Source organism: Wolffia australiana, chromosome 1 (genome assembly GCF_029677425.1).
Source record: "Wolffia australiana isolate 7733 chromosome 1, ASM2967742v1".
NCBI lineage: Eukaryota > Viridiplantae > Streptophyta > Magnoliopsida > Alismatales > Araceae > Wolffia > Wolffia australiana.
This window is the reverse complement of record NC_135835.1, coordinates 20,316,215-20,334,593: the sequence shown is the minus strand read 5'-3', so window position 1 is coordinate 20,334,593 and position 18,379 is coordinate 20,316,215. Positions and strand designations below refer to the sequence as shown.

Below are 18,379 nucleotides of genomic sequence, written 5' to 3'. Positions count from 1 at the left end.
TGAAAAACAATTGTACTCATTTATATTTATGACAAGCAAGATGCATGAAGAACTATAATAAGTGTATCGACGCCCTCAATGCATGCATTTTCTCCTAAGTTTTCATCACATTTTTTTTTCTCCTCTTACACTCTTTTCAAGAACGTAACGAAGGCAGATCAAGAAGAGAATGCAGGAACCAGTTGACATGTCCCGGAAAGGGGGATCGTGAGACTGGAATATTATAAATACAAATAGGGAGATTGTTACAATCCCCCTCCGAACAATATAGATTTGCACAGATTTCAATAGGAATATGAAATTCAATATCAAAAAAATCAAGATTACCAATTTGCAATACTCAAAAATCCAGATAGCCTTCTTTTTCTTCGCCTATAAGTTGCCTGATGTTCGATCTGACATGGCAGCGGTTAGCCTTCTTTTCTTCTTCTTCTTCTCCGGGCAAATCCTCCAGATATTCTTATCAGAGATCTTATAGAAGAAGTTGGCTACCTGATTTGGTAGCTATGGCTGAAGGCTGGAGCGCAAGAAATGTCTGAGACCAGCAGGTAGAAGAATCTACTTATCCTTCTCAATCTGTATCTTCCCCTCTCTTCCACACTCTTGTTCTCTCTTTTCTATTTGTATATTTTCACCAGCTTAGATCTGAACTAGATTCCTGGGAGAATTGGAATCCCAAGTAACCACAATTCTTGGTTCTTGTTGGGTTTTCCACATCGGGAGAATTAATCAAGGGAGAGTTAATGCAGAACTCCCTACTTTGTACGACAACACTCTTATTTATTTGCTTTCTCTTATTTTATGTGCCCAAGAATCTGCCCCATCATGCCAAAGATGGTTAGTGCAGAGATCATGACGATTATAAAGTTTCATGGCAAACCTGAAAGCCATTGAATATGACCTTTTTTGGGTCCAGCGATGGCGACTTAAGATGCGGTCGTTTATTTCCAAATTAGATAGAGATCTAATGAATAACCTAATTCATAACTAGTTAAGTATCCGATAATGCCTCAAAAATTATCAATTGTATCATAATTCTACAAATTAGCAAGCCACAGTGAAAGAGTAAACGTATGATAATAAACATGATGATAACAAAATCACATCATAGGAAATGGGACACATGTGACTCACTCGCAGCTGTAGTCAGTCTTGACTTTCCGAGGCTTCAACCGAGGGAAATTCACCCGAGTTGTTTCTTTACATGAAGCTAGTAAGATGGGAAAACATCGTTCTTGCCACTGGGAAGAGCCTCCTCATTCAAACTTCTCCATCTGAATAAGAAATAAGACACATTTTTGACAGGGTTTCGAGCAAAGATGCATGGCTATTCATAATCTGAACTGAGTTCACCTTCCAAAGTCCATCATTGAGATAATGCATGTTATCGACGCCGATACCTTTGTTGATGGTTTTTCTGAGGTAAAAAGACAAACAGCAGTATATAAGAAAAAGTTCGACAGAAGATTATAAAAATAAAGTTAGAGAAAAAAGACTTACATGTCTTTAGCCGACATTTTTGTAAACCCAATCGCCAGGGCGTGTTGTTTGCCTTCGGCCATTATGGCCTGAAATTACTTAACTGAATAAGTGTTTCTGGTTAAGAAAAAATCCTGTTTTAAGACGTTGCAATAAAAGTTCACAGCCCAGATAAACATGACAGAGATCTGACCACAGGTCTTCCTTCGGGCACACTATTATCCAGAACGCCGCCAGGAGATGTGAGACCAGGACACATGATGTTTGCGCCAGAGAGTACAAATTTAATTGCCCCACGGTCAACTTGAAATTTCTTCATTATGTTGGGATCTGGACAGATAAAAAGGAAATTTCACATATTATAAGTGAGTCTCAGTTGAATTTGGGGAAATGTCCCTATATGTTGTTTCGATGAAACTGCTTTTAAAAGAAGAAGAGTACTTTACATTGGTGGAGAAGCCTTAGTGTTGGCATGTACGGACCATCCCGGATATTGAAAAATAGCGGCACATTATTTGAAACAACAAGATTCAGATGATTCTGGCTGGAAGAAAGGAAAATAAAATCTCAGCGTTAAAAGAAGAAAAATACAAGTTTTGCACAAGAGAATATCCTGAAACTTAATAAATTTGATGAAATGATAATGGATGAACATGAGAAAGAAAAAAAACGGAATATAACACAAAAATGAAGAACACGCACTAACCATTTCACAACAATAAGAGATGACTTCTTCGGCAGCAGATCTTCAAGAACAGGTTCAAGACCAGGGTACTGAATGTTTTCAAAAAAATAAAAAGGCCAGGGCACTGAATTTCATCTCCAGAAGGAATAAACGCGATGATACGCAATAATAAATAATAAAGTACTGCATTAACGAGGATCAAACCTCATCAGCTATGCTTTGTCGGATTTTCCTCTGTACAGATGCTTTCACTTGATTTTGGCCTGACACCTCCTCAAGGGAAAATCTGCAATTCGGCAGAGTGTCAAGATCGTAAGATGGATCTTCGAATGAAACTTCGAACGAGTATGCGATGAAAGGCGTAGGGAAATTCATTAGGATAATTAATCTTCGGGGCAAACAAATATACGAACATGCACATTAAAACACTCGGATCAAATACAGGATAAATTATGAAGCTTAGGCCTCACCCAATCAGAAACCGAGGAGGAAACATTACCATCAAAACGAACGAAAAAAAATGCAGAATTTGAACCCGAATTAGTTAACGGAGTAGAGAAAAAAAAAGAAATATTAAATTGAACAGAGATCATCCAGTATCGTCGATAAATGCTGAAATTAAATTAAAAGACAATGTTTTCTTCAGAAAAAAAATTAAAAGACAATGAAGGTAGCAGCATGTCCCAGGCGTTGGGATCGTAGATAAGGAGAATGATAAAAGAAAGGGTAGAAAAAAAATGTCGAAAAATCCGTAACTTCGCCCGTTCTGGTGACTACTGTGCGCGCGTCAGAAAATGTTTCAAAGAATAATCGCTGAAAAGGAGGTAAACCTAAAGAAAGGGAAAGCTTTTCGTCCAGATACGAATCCGACGACAAAGTGTGCGCAAGAAAAAACCTCGTTCAGAAATTCCAGATCCAGAAATTCCAACAAAAGGTAAAATTCTCGCAGTCCATAGAACCTTAGAACAGGTATGAATGAATGAGCAAAATACAAATTTTAGGGAGGAAAAAACAAACTTTTTGAACATCTTCGATCCCGAACTGGCGGAGGCGCGATGTCGAGCAGATGGTGGCTAAGTTTGGAGGGAAAACTGTGAGAAGCGGACCGTAGATGTGAGCCCTTGTATGGGGGGTATTTATACTTTCCTACAGTTCCAAAGTTGCAATTTCCCAGTAATTTTTCTACTGGGCCTTTACTAGCCTTATTGGGCCACAAAGAAAATCCCAACCTTATTGATTCCTACTTGTCAGACCTAATAATTTTTAATCAGCAATTTGCAATTTCCTAGTAATTTTTCTATTGGCCCACACATAAAAGCCCAAATTAATCGATTCCTGCCAGTCAGGCCCGATAAAGTTTTAACAGAAGAGGACTCAGTGGGGTTTGGGACGGATGACAGAATTGGGAGGACGAAACAGCTATTTGGTCAGTCATCCGTTATAGCATCTGCAGTTTGCCTGTTTCATTCGGTTTCAGTCCAAGGGCCCGAATGGTACTGAATGGTACGGATGACGCAAACGACAGAGACCAGTTGTAAACCTAGAGTAAATCATCGACTCCCACGTGACGGAGTATAAGGCAGCAAGGCTTTTGGTCCGTTGTCCCTTCTGAGGTCAGGACAGATGGCTGGTGATGATAAGGAATGCAATGGCTGACACACTGTCCTCTGTCCCTAAACCTAATTCAGACGAGTTTCATTCGGTTTCAGCCTGTATTGGGTGCTGTTTTGAATGCCAACAGTAGTTTGGATGGCGCACCGAGATGATGTTTGGAGAAATAAATATTCCAATATCAGATGCATTCATCGGATATCAGTTGCTATAATACTAATATTGGTATCAAGCTGCATCTTATATTTTAGGTTAATACTTTGTATTATGGACCATACTTTTTGTGAACACATAATATATATATAGAAATTTGTACAAAGCTCAGTCAATGTACCATCTGTTTAATATGTACATCTAGGCATATTTCTCTATCTATTATGTATGTAACAAAATACAAATGACTTTTAGTATGAGTTTTTTCCCCAAACTTATTGATTTGTGATGCGCTGCCTTGATTGTCTGCTATATATGGAAACCTAAATATCAGATTTGATATCCAATATCTGAGATCCAACACCTGACAAGGATATCAGCCACCCTCTGTGGGGATGGTGATATCCCTCTTGATATTTGATACATGCTACAATTTTGAGATCCATCCCAATAATCTAATATTATCATCTGAGTCTATCTTGTTGTTGAAAATGTCAAACCCCCAACCCTAAGTTTCAGGATTGTGGAGGTTGACTTGGTACATCCTAGAAAGTAGGATGGCTTAGCACATCCTTGAAAATAGGATCGTGCCTATTTTCAATCAATCCTTATTTAATTAATCTATATGTTAATATAGTTAATTAATAAGGTTGGTCAATAAATGTTATTGAGCCATTAAAGTTTTTAACTAAAACGATACAGGGGCCTAGAGGATCACACACAAGGTCATAAGGGCATTGGTGGATATATTTTACTTTGGAGGGTTTTTGAGAAAAACCTTAAGTGAAATATAAAGAGGGAAAGGGGTCTCATTTTGAGCACCCATGCAAGCCTGATTTTAGAGTCCCTCCCTTTCTCCGCTCTCTACTCCACTCATCCAAGGAAGAGTGTCTTCATGGTGAGGAGATCTTCAAGATTTTCAAGAAGAGTTGAAAAAGAAGACGTGGAGATCCAAGCGCCAAGTGATCGCATGGATACTTCTACTGGCCGGACGCATGAACAGCTTCAGAACGATCTCAAAGCGGTAAAGTCAAGGGTGGAATGAGTTCCCCAAAAGGTACTTTCAATATGATTTGTTTTAAAGATTGATTGTGAATCAATCGACGCGCTTGCACATCCATGGAACGTGTTTTCCATGGACAAACCAAGGCATGTACTGGCCTTGCGTGAGAACTTGATTTTGCATGGCGTGCTCCAGGAAAATGAATGTTCATGTTGGGCCAAGAACGGGGTGCTCAAAGTTTGTAAAGGTTCTCTTATAATTATGAAGGGGAGTCGAAAACCAGCCAACACTTACAGACTTGAAGGGAGCATTGTTGTAGGTGGAGCTGCTACAGCAACACCCCACAAGTCGTCAACTAATGACACCCTATTACAGCACTTGAGGCTAGGCCACATGAGTGAAAAAGGCATGTAGATGCTTCATGCACGTTGACTGCTACCCGAAGTTTGATCTTGTAAATTGGATTTTTGCAAGTATTGTGTTCTGTGCAAGCAGTGCAGGGTGAGCTTCAAGGCGGCAAAAATCCTTGACTACATTCATGCTGATGTGTAGGGTCTTGTTGATGTGATATCGAGATGAGGTGCTCGTTATTTCTTGACCTTTGTTGATGATTTCTACATGAAGGTTTGGGTTCTCTTCTTGGCGCACACATCCAAGGTTTTTTCTCGGTTCAAGACATGGTGTGCTAAGGTGGAGAATCAAACGGGGAGGAAGATCAAGTTCTTCCAAACTGATAACAGGACGGAGTTCAAGGACTCGGAGTTTGATCATTTTTGTGATGAGCATGGGATCTGACGTCACTTACAGTGAAGAAGACCCCTCAGTAGAATGGCGTTGCTGAACACATGAATCACACTATTGCGGAGAGTGAACGGTGCTTGAGGTTGAATGCGGAGTTGCCCAAGAAGTTTTGGGTAGAGGCAGTGAACACATCGGTTTATTTGATTAATAGATCACCCAATTAGGCTCTTGATGGGAAGGTAGCTAAAGAGGTATGGAATGGAAAGCCTGTTTACTATTCCATTCTACCTATTTTTGGATGTCCAAGGTATGCTCACATTCCTGCTAACGAGAGATCGAAGCTGGATCTGAAGTCTAAAAGGTGCATTCATTTGGGCTATAAAGGAGGAGTAAAGGGATATAAGATATGGGATCCTAAAGCAAAAAGGATCGTGGTCAGTCGGAACATGGTGTTTGATGAAGATCATATCTTGAAGGCATCCATTGTTGAGACGTTGTCTCATAAACTACAGGAAACTCCTGTAGAGAAGGCAACTTGGATGGAGAAGGAGGAAGTGAAAAGTCCACCCAAGTCAATGGTTGAACGTATGGAGACTCTAGAGTCCATGGAGGAGAGCATTACATCTAGGCAAGGCCGGCGGGTGACAAGACCTCCTACTCATCTAGAAGATTTTATTGCTTTTACTCTATTTGTAGGAGATGGTACCTCGATGAATGTGGAGCGCCTTGAAGATGATCAAGTGACAAGTGCATTGGCTGGGAAGTTTGCCAAGATGGAGATTGTTGAACTGTCAAACTCCCAACCCTAAGTTTCAGGATTGTGGGGGTTGACCTGGTGTATCCTAGAAAGTAAGATAACTTAACACATCCTTGAAAATAGGATCGTTTCTATTTTATAGGATCATGCCTATTTTCTAAGATCGTGCCTAGTTTTTAGGGGGCATTTAGGACATGGGTTGTGCCTATAAAAGGCCCCCATTTCTCTTGTTTTCTACACCCTTGATGTATTCTCTTTTCTCCCTTTGATTTAAGTTGAGCTCATTTGAACTAGAGGTCTCTCCTCCCCTCTCTCTCTCTGGAGTTGGTGCTTCTCGTAAATCAGATTTTGGAATTTCCAATATCAGGTGTCATGATGGATCTCGGAGCTAGAACACTAAATGAGAGTGATGCCATCCAGAGCAAGATGGTTCAATAGCTATTCAAGTGACCTTAAATTGCAATTTATAGATTCATACACTTGGATATACTTTTCTATTTTGGATAGGGGACTGGTAGATCTGACCGATTCGTGACCATAGGCCTGCCATTTCATGGCGAAACCAGTCGGTTGATCTTGGATCTGGTCTGAAGGTTGAGCTAGATACGAACCGAGCAATAAGTTATCTTTAATTAAATAATATTTTTGGTCAACCCCATCTCCATCCTCTTCCCCTGGTCATGCTACCTACTCTGACCTCTCCCACATGGCTTTTTATGCCCTCTGGTTGCATTACAGGCTCCATCATCATCCTACCACCTTTTTTCTTCTTCATGTCCGTGTCCCCGGTACTATTTTTCTTCTTAGTGCTTATATTGACTTTTATCTTTGGCTAGCTTATTATGTTTTTTTTTTCTTCTTCTTCTTCCTTTCACATTCGTTGCTTCTCTTATTCTCATTGTATCCTTTCTCTCTATCTTATTTTATTCTTCTTTTCTTCTTCTTTTCATCTTACAAGTTGAAGTTTATATTTTACTTTGAAATATATTATTCATCTTACCATAGTTCCATGCCCATTCATTAATTTTGACTTTTCTTCTTTGACATTGACTAGTCAACGTGATTGGCCGGGGATGATAAAATACTAGATCATAACTGGACAGAACTTTAGGTAACGTTGAAGTTCTTGCTAAAAACATGGCCCTGTGGGGACGTTGAGACTCTACTTGCAAGTTGCAATTTTCCAGTAACTTCGTAGCGAGTTTATGCTAACCTTTTGAGGCTAAAAAAGGCCCACAAGTGATTCCGGTAGGCCCAGTAATAAGAAGTGCTGATCTATAGTTCCGAATCGTCCGGGACGTGGACGATGGACAGGATGAGATGAAGATCGTCTCGTCTGACATCGGGAATCAGTGCAGGGATGCAGACGGGGCATTGTTTTCGTCCGAGACCTTCGGACGGGACGGTTTTTTCGTCTGAGTGGATGAAAACAGTCCTGTCTGTTCGTCTCAGGATGAATTTCCATCCCAGTTTTCATCCATCCTCTCAGATGTGATGAATTTTCATCCTGGGAAGAAAAAACCGTCCTGTCTGGAGGTCTCGGACAAAAAAACCGTCGCATCTGCACCACGGCACTATACCATCAACTATGTACCAAGCTTCTGCTATCCGTTTTAGGCTACAAAAAAAGCCCACAATTGATTCCGGCTCTACAGGCCCAATATCGATAAGAAGTGCTTATTCGCTTGTCGGTATCTGGTAACCGCCCGGAAGTTCATTGGTGGGAGGGGCGGCGGGGTGACGATATCTCGAGCGAGTTGACTCGCGGATCGGATGAGGACTCGGGAGTTGTTAAAGGAGACCCGCCATAACAAACTTCTTCGCGAGTGCAATAAATACGGCCGGCGCGAAGAAGGGAGAGATCTGCAGGAACTGCGAAGAGCAGAGGAAGAAGAGGCGAGCATCGGCCGTGAGAATGGCGGCAGGGACTGCGTCGATGGTAGTAGGACCCGACGGCGTCGCCGTGATTACGATCGTCAATCCTCCCGTGAACGCTCTGTCGATTGACGGTATTATCCGGTTTTTCTGCTCTAGAATTCTGAGATTTCACTTTAGCTAGAGTCTGTAGAATAATTTCGATGTTTTCCTCCATGTGATTTGCTATTTTTCCTTTTATATTGTTGACGTCTGATTTTTTTTGGTTTTTGACTTATCCTTGACTCCTTGTTAATATTCAGTTGTCCTCCGCCAGATTCTGTACTTTCCTTTTTTTAATGTTGACATCCGATTTTTTCTTTAAAATTAAAAAATTTCCGTGTTATAGGTGAATTGTCCTCCTGCAGATTCTCTATTTTCCCCCTTTTCATGTTGGTATCCTAGATTTTTTTTTAATTTTAAACTTTTCCTTGTTATTATTCAATTGTCCTCCAACAGATTCTCTATTTTCCATTGTGAATGTTGATATCCGAACCTTTATTTTAATTTTAAACTTTTCCGTGTTACTATTCCATTGGCCGCTACGGGATTCTCTATTTTCCCTTTTAAATGATGGTCTCCGAACTTTTTCTTGAAATTTTAAACTTTCAAGAAATTTTAAATGATGGTCCCAGAATTATTTACATCTGACGTGGTTCAGATACATTGTGAAGTCCATAATTTTCACTAAACTTTCGGCATGGCGAGGCATGCCGATGAAGTTCAGTGGGGTTCATCCACACCGCGTTTCTCCCACCTTGGTTCGCTTAACTTTGGAATTTCCCAGTCTTCATATCCACTCTGGCCGACCCAGTGGATCTTGAGATCCGAACTTGACTCATTTTCCTCGTGATTTCAATTTCCTTTTTTTTACGGATCATATGATGTGACAGGTGCCAATTTCACGAGTTCTGAAGAATGAGTATTTTTGGAAATTAGATCCATTTTATTTGAGAATTTATTAGGCTGCTGGAAAATGATTTTATTTTATTCTTGGTGCAGTATTATTGAGCCTCAAAAGTAATTATGAGGAAGCTATGCAGCGGGATGACGTGAAAGCAGTTGTGATCACGGGTAAAATAGAACACTGTAATTTAGCATTTTTCTCTGTGAGTTGAAATCTGATTAATGTTACTTGAATTTGACTGAAAATATAGGTGCAAAAGGAAAGTTTTCTGGAGGTTTTGATATCAGTGCTTTTGGCGGAGTTCAACAGGGGCAAAGTACAAAGACTGTCAGCTATGTTTTATTTTTTAGTTACAAATTATTTTTATCTAACACGTACTTCGTTGGGTTATGTAGATGAACAGCCCAAAGTTGGATATATATCAATAGACGTCATCACTGATTCTTTTGAAGGTACTAATTGGAACCTTCCTCCCAGTTTAGACCTGGATATTCGTGGATCATAGCCCCGTTGGTTTCTCAGGGGCAAGGAAGCCTTCGGTGGCTGCTATCGATGGCCTGGCACTAGGTGGTGGTCTTGAGATTGCTATGGTGTGTTCTATAATTTTTTCACGCCACAGTAACATTTATAGTTTTATTTTCTTTTTGTGAATCGGGAAATTCGATAAAGTTGGTTCCTTAACCTTTTTAGGCTTGCCATGGGCGCATCTCAACCTCAACTGCGCTTCTAGGCCTGCCTGAACTTCAGCTTGGCGTCATTCCTGGATTTGGAGGTACTCAGAAGAAAATTTTAAATTCTTTTTCATTTATCCACTATGATTTAATCTGGCTTTCAGTCGTTTTTCTATTTGTATTGCTACCCGATAACCTATTCTCATAATGTCAGGGACACAAAGGCTTCCACGTCTTGTTGGTCTCACTAAAGCTCTTGAAATGATCCTTGTATGTGAAGCAGTACTCTTTTATAAAAATAAATACTGATATGCCCACACCTTGGGAACTGTATTATTATGCTCATGTCTTCTCATTGTACCTCAACAGCTGTCCAAGCAGATCAAAGGGTCAGATGCTTATGCCGTGGGCTTGGTGGACGCCATAGTTCCTCGAGAGGAACTTGTGGATACTGCTCGGCAATGGGCTCTGGATATCGTTGATTATAAAAAGCCATGGGTCAGGAGCCTTTACAAAACTGACAAAATAGAGCCTCTTGGCGAGGCGAGGGAAATCCTCAAATTTGCGAGAGCCCAAGCCCAAAAACAGGCTGCAAACGTCCAACACCCTCTGGTTTGCATTGATGTCATTGAAGAAGGCATTGTCTCTGGACCACGTGCCGGGCTTTTGAAGGTATGCAAGATCCCACATAGGGTTCTACAACTGTCGATTGCTAACATCCAGGGCACCCTTGTTGATTTCAAGTTGATGACGACGGTGATGGTTTCCTGGATGGTTGACAGGGACAATTAATTTGATTAGGTGCCTTGGATGGTTGATGTTGAGGTTGTTAATGATGTCAGTGCCGTGTCAATTTCAACGTCAATGGGGTGACCCAAATGGACAGAAGCTGGCATCATTCCTCCATTGCCATGTTGACGATAATATTGTTTTTAATGATTTTTTTTTGGTGGTTAATGACGACCACTTATCGATGGTTGGTGTTGATGTTAACAGCATCATTGACAAATCGTCAAGCAGTAGCCACCAGTGTGTGTTGTCAACGTCCTTCATCAATGTTGTCGGGACAAAATCCTATTCCCCCAGTACTTTAGGATTAATATCAGGTGTCTCATCATGGTTTTTTTCGTGTTTCAGGAGGCACAGTCTTTCCAGAAGCTTCTTTTGTCCGACACATGCAAAAGCCTTGTTCATGTTTTTTTCTCCATACGTGCAACATCCAAGGTAAATAAAAGTTTATTTTTATACATATCTTAAGTATTTTGATTGTATTTTGTCCTAGGTTCTTGAACTACAATAAATCCCAAGTTACTGCATGAAATACTTAGCCGTGTTTTCAATTTATTTTCACACCGAATTATTACAATCTTATAATATCTAAAACTTTTGACAGGTTCCTGGGGTCACGGATCTTGGCTTGAGTCCTAGGAAAGTAGCCAAGGTTGCCATTATAGGTGGTGGGCTCATGGGTTCTGGAATCGCCACAGTGCTGATACTCAGTAATATTCCCGTAATCTTAAAAGAAGTAAACGATAAATTCTTGCAGTCAGGGATTGCAAGAATCAAAGGTACTTTATGAACCTTTCTCAAAAGCATTTCCAGTTTAAAGTTCCTAGTTCTTGAACCTTGCATAATATTTTTTATTTTTCTTCAGCAAATTTAGAGAGCCGTGTGAAGAAGGGAAAGATGACGGAGGAGAGGTTAGAGAAAGCCCTCTCTCTCCTGGCAGGAGTGCTAGATTATGAATCTTTCAAGGGTGTAGATCTGGTTATCGAGGTGCTGCTCTGATGATTAAATTTACTTGTTTTCTCTGTAGTCATAATTATTTAAAGATAACTGTAACAGGCCGTGATAGAGGATTTATCGTTGAAGCAAAAAATATTTGGTGAGCTGGAAAGATACTGCTCTCCAAGCTGTATTCTCGCTACCAACACTTCCACGATAGACTTGAACTTAATTGGCGAAAAAACCAACTCCCAAGACCGCATAGTTGGTGCCCATTTCTTCAGGTGCTCAATGTTAATGGTCAACAACTATTTTTCTATATTTGTATTTTCCTCTCTTGATAGATGTTCTTTTTGAAGCCCTGCCCAGGTTATGCCTCTCCTGGAGATCGTCCGTACTCAGAGGACATCTCCTCAGGTGGTTGTTGACCTGTTGGAGATTGGAAAAAAAATCCGCAAGACTCCTGTCGTGGTCGGCAACTGCACCGGCTTTGCGGTCAACCGAATGTTCTTTCCTTATCCTCAGTCTGCCTTCTTATTTGTTGACCATGGTTTGGATATCTACCAAATCGACCGCGCCATTACCAAGTTTGGCATGCCGATGGGCCCCTTCAGGTGCGTGGGTCTCTTTCTAAGTCATCACAGCGGTGAGTCCTGCCCAATTCAACATAAAAATTCTTATTCCACAGAATGATCGATCTGGTTGGCTTCGGCGTGGGCATCGCCACTGCCGTCCAGTACCTCGAGAGCTTCCCCGACAGAGTCTACAAATCGATGCTTCTGCCGATAATGATGGAGGACAAGCGAGCAGGTAGCCATCTCTCTGAACTTACCATTAAGGTTTGAGGTAGCCTTTTGTTTATACACCTACACCATTTGGTTGATCACTGATTTCGGATGATCTGCCTCTTTTCTTCCAAAAAACTGTTGAATTTTGAGGACGGATGACAGACGAAACAGAACACAACCTAATTCGTCATCAATCTTCTGTCTGGAACACAGAGCATGAAACAGAACAAAACTCTTTCCCATTATCAGTCACCGATCAATTATTCTAGTTTTGAAATCATTGTCTGTCCGTTCCGTCATTCGTTCTTTCAAGACCCTCAGGCAGGAAATGGAACAAAACTTCAGCCCTGTTTCATCATTCCCAATCTTGTTTCTGCCATCCATCCGCAAACCTTACTCACCGTCCACTTCTCCGTACTTGCACTCGTTCCCAGGGGAGTCCACTGGGAAGGGTTTCTACACATACGATAACAGAAGGAAGGCCAGACCCGACCCTGAGATAAAGAACTACGTCGAGACATCTAGAGAGATGGCCGGCGTTACGCCCAATCCAAAGGTGTCAGCCTCTCTCTCTCTCTCTCTCTGTGAGTTTGTCTTCTAATTGTACTGGGTGTATAGATCCGGGACGCGGACGGGACGAAAAAACCGTCCCGTCCAGGGGCAAAGACGAATTCTGGGACGAACTTCGTCCTGGGGACCACCGGACGGGACGGTTTTCGTCCTCTGGGATGAAAAAATCGTCCGTCCAGAGGTCTCCGGACGATGGACAGACGAATCTGTACGGGAAACCGCCAGATTCACATCCGACGGTCGAGATGTTGATACGTGGCCTCGCAATGAAAATTTATAATATATTATTATATATTATAAATATATAATGTAATTTTTGTCTGGGACAAATTTTGGGACGAAAAATCGTCCCAGGAGAACTGGACGAGACGAAAAATCGTCCCAGGATTATTGGACGGGACGGTTTTTTTGACTGCGGACGAAAAATCGTCCCGTCCTTCGTCCCTACGCTAACATGGGACGTAGGACGGGACGAATTTTGTCCCGAATCGTCCACGTCCCGTCCTGTCCGCATCCCTGCACCATAACTGGGTGTGTGAATTCTTTCTTCATGTCTGTAGCTGAGGGAGGTGACAGATGAGGAAATAGTGGAGATGATCTTCCTGCCAGTAGTAAACGAGGCATGCCGCGTTCTGGAAGAAGGAATTGTGGTGAAGGCGTCAGACCTGGACGTGGCCTCGATTATGGGCATGGGTTTCCCACCTTATAGGTAAGTTAAGTTACTTGGCCTCCCCGCCTTTTTTGTCCTCAATGGGTTAATGGAGGGTGGTGTACTCTTTCTCTCTGATTAGGGGTGGGATTATGTTTTGGGCCGACTCGTTGGGAGCCAAGTACATAAACTCCAAGCTGGAAGCTTGGGCTGACGCCTACGGCGCTTTCTTCAAGCCGTGCGCATATCTCGCCGCACGGGCCGCCAGTGGGACGCCTCTGGTAAGCTCCTAATCTTTCTTGCCTTGCTGGATTTCTTTGATATGGTTAACCGTAAATTCTGGCATTTGCAGAGTGCTCCCATCAGGCCGCCGAAACCCAGACTGTAAGATCATCTTTGTCGTCTTAGAATGTAATTCACTTCCTAGGAAGAAAATGCCTGTCATGGTCTGAAACTAATCCTGGAGCATCTAGATTTAAGCTCTTGGCCATGTCATGGCTATATGAAATTGTGAAGAGAATTTAACTTATTTACCATGATGTTTGAGGATCAGCAATCTGATATAACTAATAGAAAAGAAATTGAGTCGGTAGATGTTTTGATTTGATTAAAGATTTATCTCGTCATTTGAATTGATTAAATCGGTGCGATCTTGATTTACCTTCCACCTATCTTGACGGAAATATCTTGAAGTTAATATAAACAGGGTACTTTTTTGGTCATTTTACTGTCTATTCACCACAGTATTTTATTTTAATTTTATTGATATAATCGATTGCTGGATCTATTGATGAAATATCTTCTTATTATGCCAAACCCTACCATGGAATAAAATGTTTTGTATGGTGGATGTGGATCTCAATGCGTGTCTCCGTACCTCGCTTCATCCGACAAAGTTCATAACTTAATTATGACTTCGCTAGAGCAACAAAAGGGTATTTAATTAAGGAAACAACTTTACGTGTTAACTTAATCAAGGTTTCCCTGGCGGAGGGATTGACCCACCACCCACCCTGCTTCCAAATCTTGAAGAAGAAAATTAATGAGGCAATTGCATGCTACAGAAATAAACATGTCTTCAATTAAACACATCTGTGTAGATCATATCACTGGATAACATGTTATGCATCAATTTAGGATTTCAAGGAGGAAGAACTTGTCAGTGAGTTAATTAGAATAAAAATATGAGCTTAGAAGCATAGTCTTCAATACCCACGCAGTAAGTATTTTTTCCACAAAAGAGAATTTTAATTCAACCAACTTTGATTCCATTCTCTTTATTTCCAAAAAACATGTTATCCAATCATACGGCTATGTAGTTACAATGGTTTATAAAAGCTTGACCTGTCATTGTGATACCTGATATTGGATTCTCTTTTAATATATCCGGGATTTAAATTTTGTTTTTTTCTCTAGATTTAGAACAATTCGTTTCGATTACACAACTAATTAACTCGAGGGGCGTCTTTTAAAAAAAGTTGAAGCCCTGGCTATCCGCTTTGGATCTATGCTAGCACGGTTTTCTTCCCTTAAACAAAAATCAAATACTTATAATTGGATAGCCTATTTAAAGAGTTTTCAAACATATCAGAAATAGAATCAGCTTTCAAAACCTCTCTTGTGAAACACAAAAATACAAAATGATGTTAGACGAATATGCTTGGTATCCATTAGTCAAAGTTTTTCCCCCCAGTAATCCGTGTCCTATCTTTATGGACAGAGATAAGAAAGTTCAACTCACAAAAGGAAATATTGGATGGTTTGCAGATAACAGGGGAAATTATGGAAGTAAAGGTGGCTGAGATGATGAGAAATACTCAATTTGGCCAGAGGAAGAACATGAATGTAAAGTATGTGAAATATAGCAACCGGGATTAGAGGGAAAAAACATCATAATGGAAGTTCCAAAAATCTTTTGTCTCATGATCCACCACGGATCATGCAAGGTAGAGAAGGAAGGGAATGAGGAAAGGGTAGTGAGATGGTGACATGGGGAGCTCCTTCAGATCACCATCCTAGGGTTGATGAGAGCCCTTCCCTAGCTTGAATACACAGATTCATCCCTCTTTGACGCATGCCCTTTATCAATGCATGCCTTTTTAGGGTTTGGGTCCCTTGGGAAAATCAAGGTTGAGCTAGTGGGGATGTTGAGTTGTTCTTGTGGCATTTAAGGGAATTATGTTGACTGTGATGTTGTCTGCCGTGCATTAATTCAATGAGAAATGTGGAAAACCTGATGGGCAGTGTTAGACTATACAAGTTCTTCCCTTACAGTCACTGAATCAAAATTTGGCAAAAACTATGTAGGGCCCATACTATCTGGGGACAGATTTTGACGTTAACTAGGGACCAGTGAGTTCATCTTGTTTGAGCAGAGATTTCTATCTCTTATTATGATGGTGTCAAACCACTTCAATTCCAACTGGTCATCCCTGATTTGACTATAACATCATCCCAAATCTTGCAAGACACAATGAGCAGCTGCAGCAAGCTGACCGAGAAGAATGTAGAATGCTTCACCCATTTGCTTGCATCATACACATGGACATGTGCCTTCACAGTAATAGAAGTCTCAGGATAAGAGACAGATCATTGAAAATAACCTACATATCAGTAATGATATTCATGGTTATGATTCTAGATTAGAAATGTAGCTAATATGACAAGGTGACCTTCCTAGAAAAAAATCAACATGGAGAAATCTCCCCTATAATTTTCATAGACCCCATTATGTATAGCCACTTCATTCCCAATATGAGGTCTTTGCTCGCCAGTTCAGTTGACAAGTGGTTCACTGTTTATACTCAAGGAAGCTCTGTAATGTAGCGGTGAAAAGAAGCACCTTCCATGAATTGACAATATATTCCCCATAACCACACCGTGGTTGGAGGTGGCAGACATCAAGAGGTGAAGTGTAGAGTCTCTCAATGATGGCATAGTGGGCCACCCCACAATGGATGAGAACCATCACTAGTATGATGGAAATTGACCGCATCATAGTTTCATTGTGCATGGATATGTGAGGTGAATGGTGGACTTCATAGAAAGTTCAATCTTCCCACTTCCTAAATCCTTGAATACTTTGGTCGTTCCTTTATCTGTATGCATTGTGCCCTCATTATGCTTCTCATTATCCAATATGATAAGACATATTTCCTTCTGACATTAGTCGCTCGGGGTTAATTTTTTGTTCCAAGACAAACATAAGTCTCAAACAGTCTGGACTTTTGGCTTCTACAATGTGAGGTGGGGCTTGTTACCAGTAAAGGCATCCAATGAGGTACAAAGTGATAGAGACCAGATAGTATTCAAGATAAAAATCTCACAATAATACATTTAATGAAATTCAGTCCAGTTGTACCTCACTTGATGATTCTGCCTCCTCTTTTAATGGGTTGCTGAGATTTTAATACTAAGACAAGTGTCACCAAGTCAATTTTGGTTTTAAAAAACATGACTACACACTCATTCAAACTAGGATTTCTCATGTAGGGTTTCCTTGAAGAGAGAGTGAGAGTTAAATTCATTCATATGAATGCAAAATATTTTGAAAATCTATTTCATTTTAAGTTAAATAAATGTCCCTCATTTCTGTGTGTTCAACATGGTTCAAGTGGTGGGTCCCACTTTCTGAAGTGGTTATAATAAATCTCCATCATTGGGTATCCATCCGACGCAGAACTATTGTCATAGATGTTCTTTGCATGCCAACAAAATTCATTAGTCCCATACGAAAAAATAGCTTTTTAAGCAGTATATAATAGTTGTAGTGGATAATTATGTGAAATTCTGTAATAGGGAAACCAATATGCATTACTCTAGAGGAATGCGTGTAATCTATGATCCACCCTTGTACCACCCATATGGGTGTGCTGCAGCGCTATATCACTGATTTACGGCCCCTTGATAATGTAGCCACGTCAACTGCTGTCACATGCCCACACTAATAACTTTGCTTTTTCAGCCTTCTTAATCCTTAAATATCTATAAAATCATTCATGTGACAGCAGTTAGTAGAACATATTCTTTTAAAATAATAATTTTCTCCATTGGTTTTAATAGAAATATATATGGCAGGAAAGCCAATCACACATTACATATCTCATTCCAGCTTTGTTAGTAGAACATATTCATTGTAGTGCATGTGTCATGCTTATAATGAAGTCAATGAATACATGTTCAAACTTTATGAATTATGATGAGATCGTAATACAAAGATCCCTAGTCTTTAAGCATATGTTTTAAATATTCTTATTTGAAGGATACTAGAGAAGAACATCGAAGTATTTGGATACAATATCACTATCTAGCCTAACAGATAGGATGAGTATGGCCGGTCTCGTTGTGATTAGTGTGGAGACAATGAGGACATATTATGGGTACCCTTTAGTAGAAAGAGTTCATTGAATTGATCTACATGAATCCTTGAATAGTATTATACCAAACTATCAATCAGGTTGATTCATTTCATGGTTGTGTAAGCGGTCCTTTGACCTGAGATACCTAAGATGTCTTGTGGAAGGACAATCGTACTTTGAATATGACCTATGAGTTCCCGGTCATGAGATTCTAAACAGTCTTAGTTCAGGTGCATCGACAAGCCAACGAAAATGGTTGAGTGGTGATAAGCCGAAAAATAAGGGGGTGAATTATGCAAGTTTATTATCCTTTATTTTTGTTGATTTTAGCTTATAAAATAAAATTTATAAAACCTTAAAACTTAAAA

The 18,379-nt window shown here is 40.4% G+C and overlaps 2 protein-coding genes across 2 annotated transcripts; one reads left to right on the top strand and one right to left on the bottom strand.

The window, feature by feature from the left end:
- Positions 1 to 998: 998 nt before the first annotated feature.
- Positions 999 to 3,273, bottom strand: LOC144710044 (pseudouridine synthase and archaeosine transglycosylase (PUA) domain-containing protein). Its single transcript, XM_078583711.1, has 8 exons — positions 3,182 to 3,273; positions 2,369 to 2,450; positions 2,186 to 2,253; positions 1,926 to 2,023; positions 1,673 to 1,809; positions 1,501 to 1,568; positions 1,354 to 1,417; positions 999 to 1,274 (listed from the first exon to the last, which is right to left on the bottom strand). The coding sequence occupies exons 1-8, from the start codon at positions 3,190 to 3,192 to the stop codon at positions 1,257 to 1,259; spliced, it is 546 nt and encodes a 181-aa protein (XP_078439837.1). The 5' UTR covers positions 3,193 to 3,273; the 3' UTR covers positions 999 to 1,256.
- A 4,978-nt stretch (positions 3,274 to 8,251) lies between these two features.
- MFP2 (multifunctional protein 2) lies at positions 8,252 to 14,205 on the top strand. Its single transcript, XM_078583702.1, has 18 exons — positions 8,252 to 8,438; positions 9,346 to 9,417; positions 9,501 to 9,566; positions 9,646 to 9,702; positions 9,773 to 9,840; positions 9,941 to 10,022; positions 10,136 to 10,191; positions 10,291 to 10,593; positions 11,059 to 11,145; positions 11,315 to 11,489; positions 11,576 to 11,697; positions 11,767 to 11,930; positions 12,006 to 12,260; positions 12,335 to 12,456; positions 12,869 to 12,990; positions 13,565 to 13,713; positions 13,796 to 13,934; positions 14,006 to 14,205. Exons 1-18 carry the CDS (start codon positions 8,345 to 8,347, stop codon positions 14,039 to 14,041), a joined length of 2,169 nt encoding a protein of 722 aa, XP_078439828.1. The 5' UTR covers positions 8,252 to 8,344; the 3' UTR covers positions 14,042 to 14,205.
- The last annotated feature ends 4,174 nt before the right edge of the window (positions 14,206 to 18,379 follow it).

Bases quoted from the DNA above. Each gene is read 5' to 3' on its own strand.
- LOC144710044 (XM_078583711.1), bottom strand. The intron at 2,254-2,368 runs GTTTGATCCTCG...GAAAACATTCAG, and splicing joins GACAAAGCATAGCTGATGAG to TACCCTGGTCTTGAACCTGT. The intron at 1,810-1,925 runs GTAAAGTACTCT...TTATCTGTCCAG, and splicing joins ACTAAGGCTTCTCCACCAAT to ATCCCAACATAATGAAGAAA.
- MFP2 (XM_078583702.1), top strand. From the start codon at position 8,345: ATGGCGGCAGGGACTGCGTCGATGGTAGTAGGACCCGACGGCGTCGCC. The intron at 9,841-9,940 runs GTGTGTTCTATA...TAACCTTTTTAG, and splicing joins GTGGTCTTGAGATTGCTATG to GCTTGCCATGGGCGCATCTC. The intron at 12,457-12,868 runs GTAGCCATCTCT...ACTCGTTCCCAG, and splicing joins GATGGAGGACAAGCGAGCAG to GGGAGTCCACTGGGAAGGGT.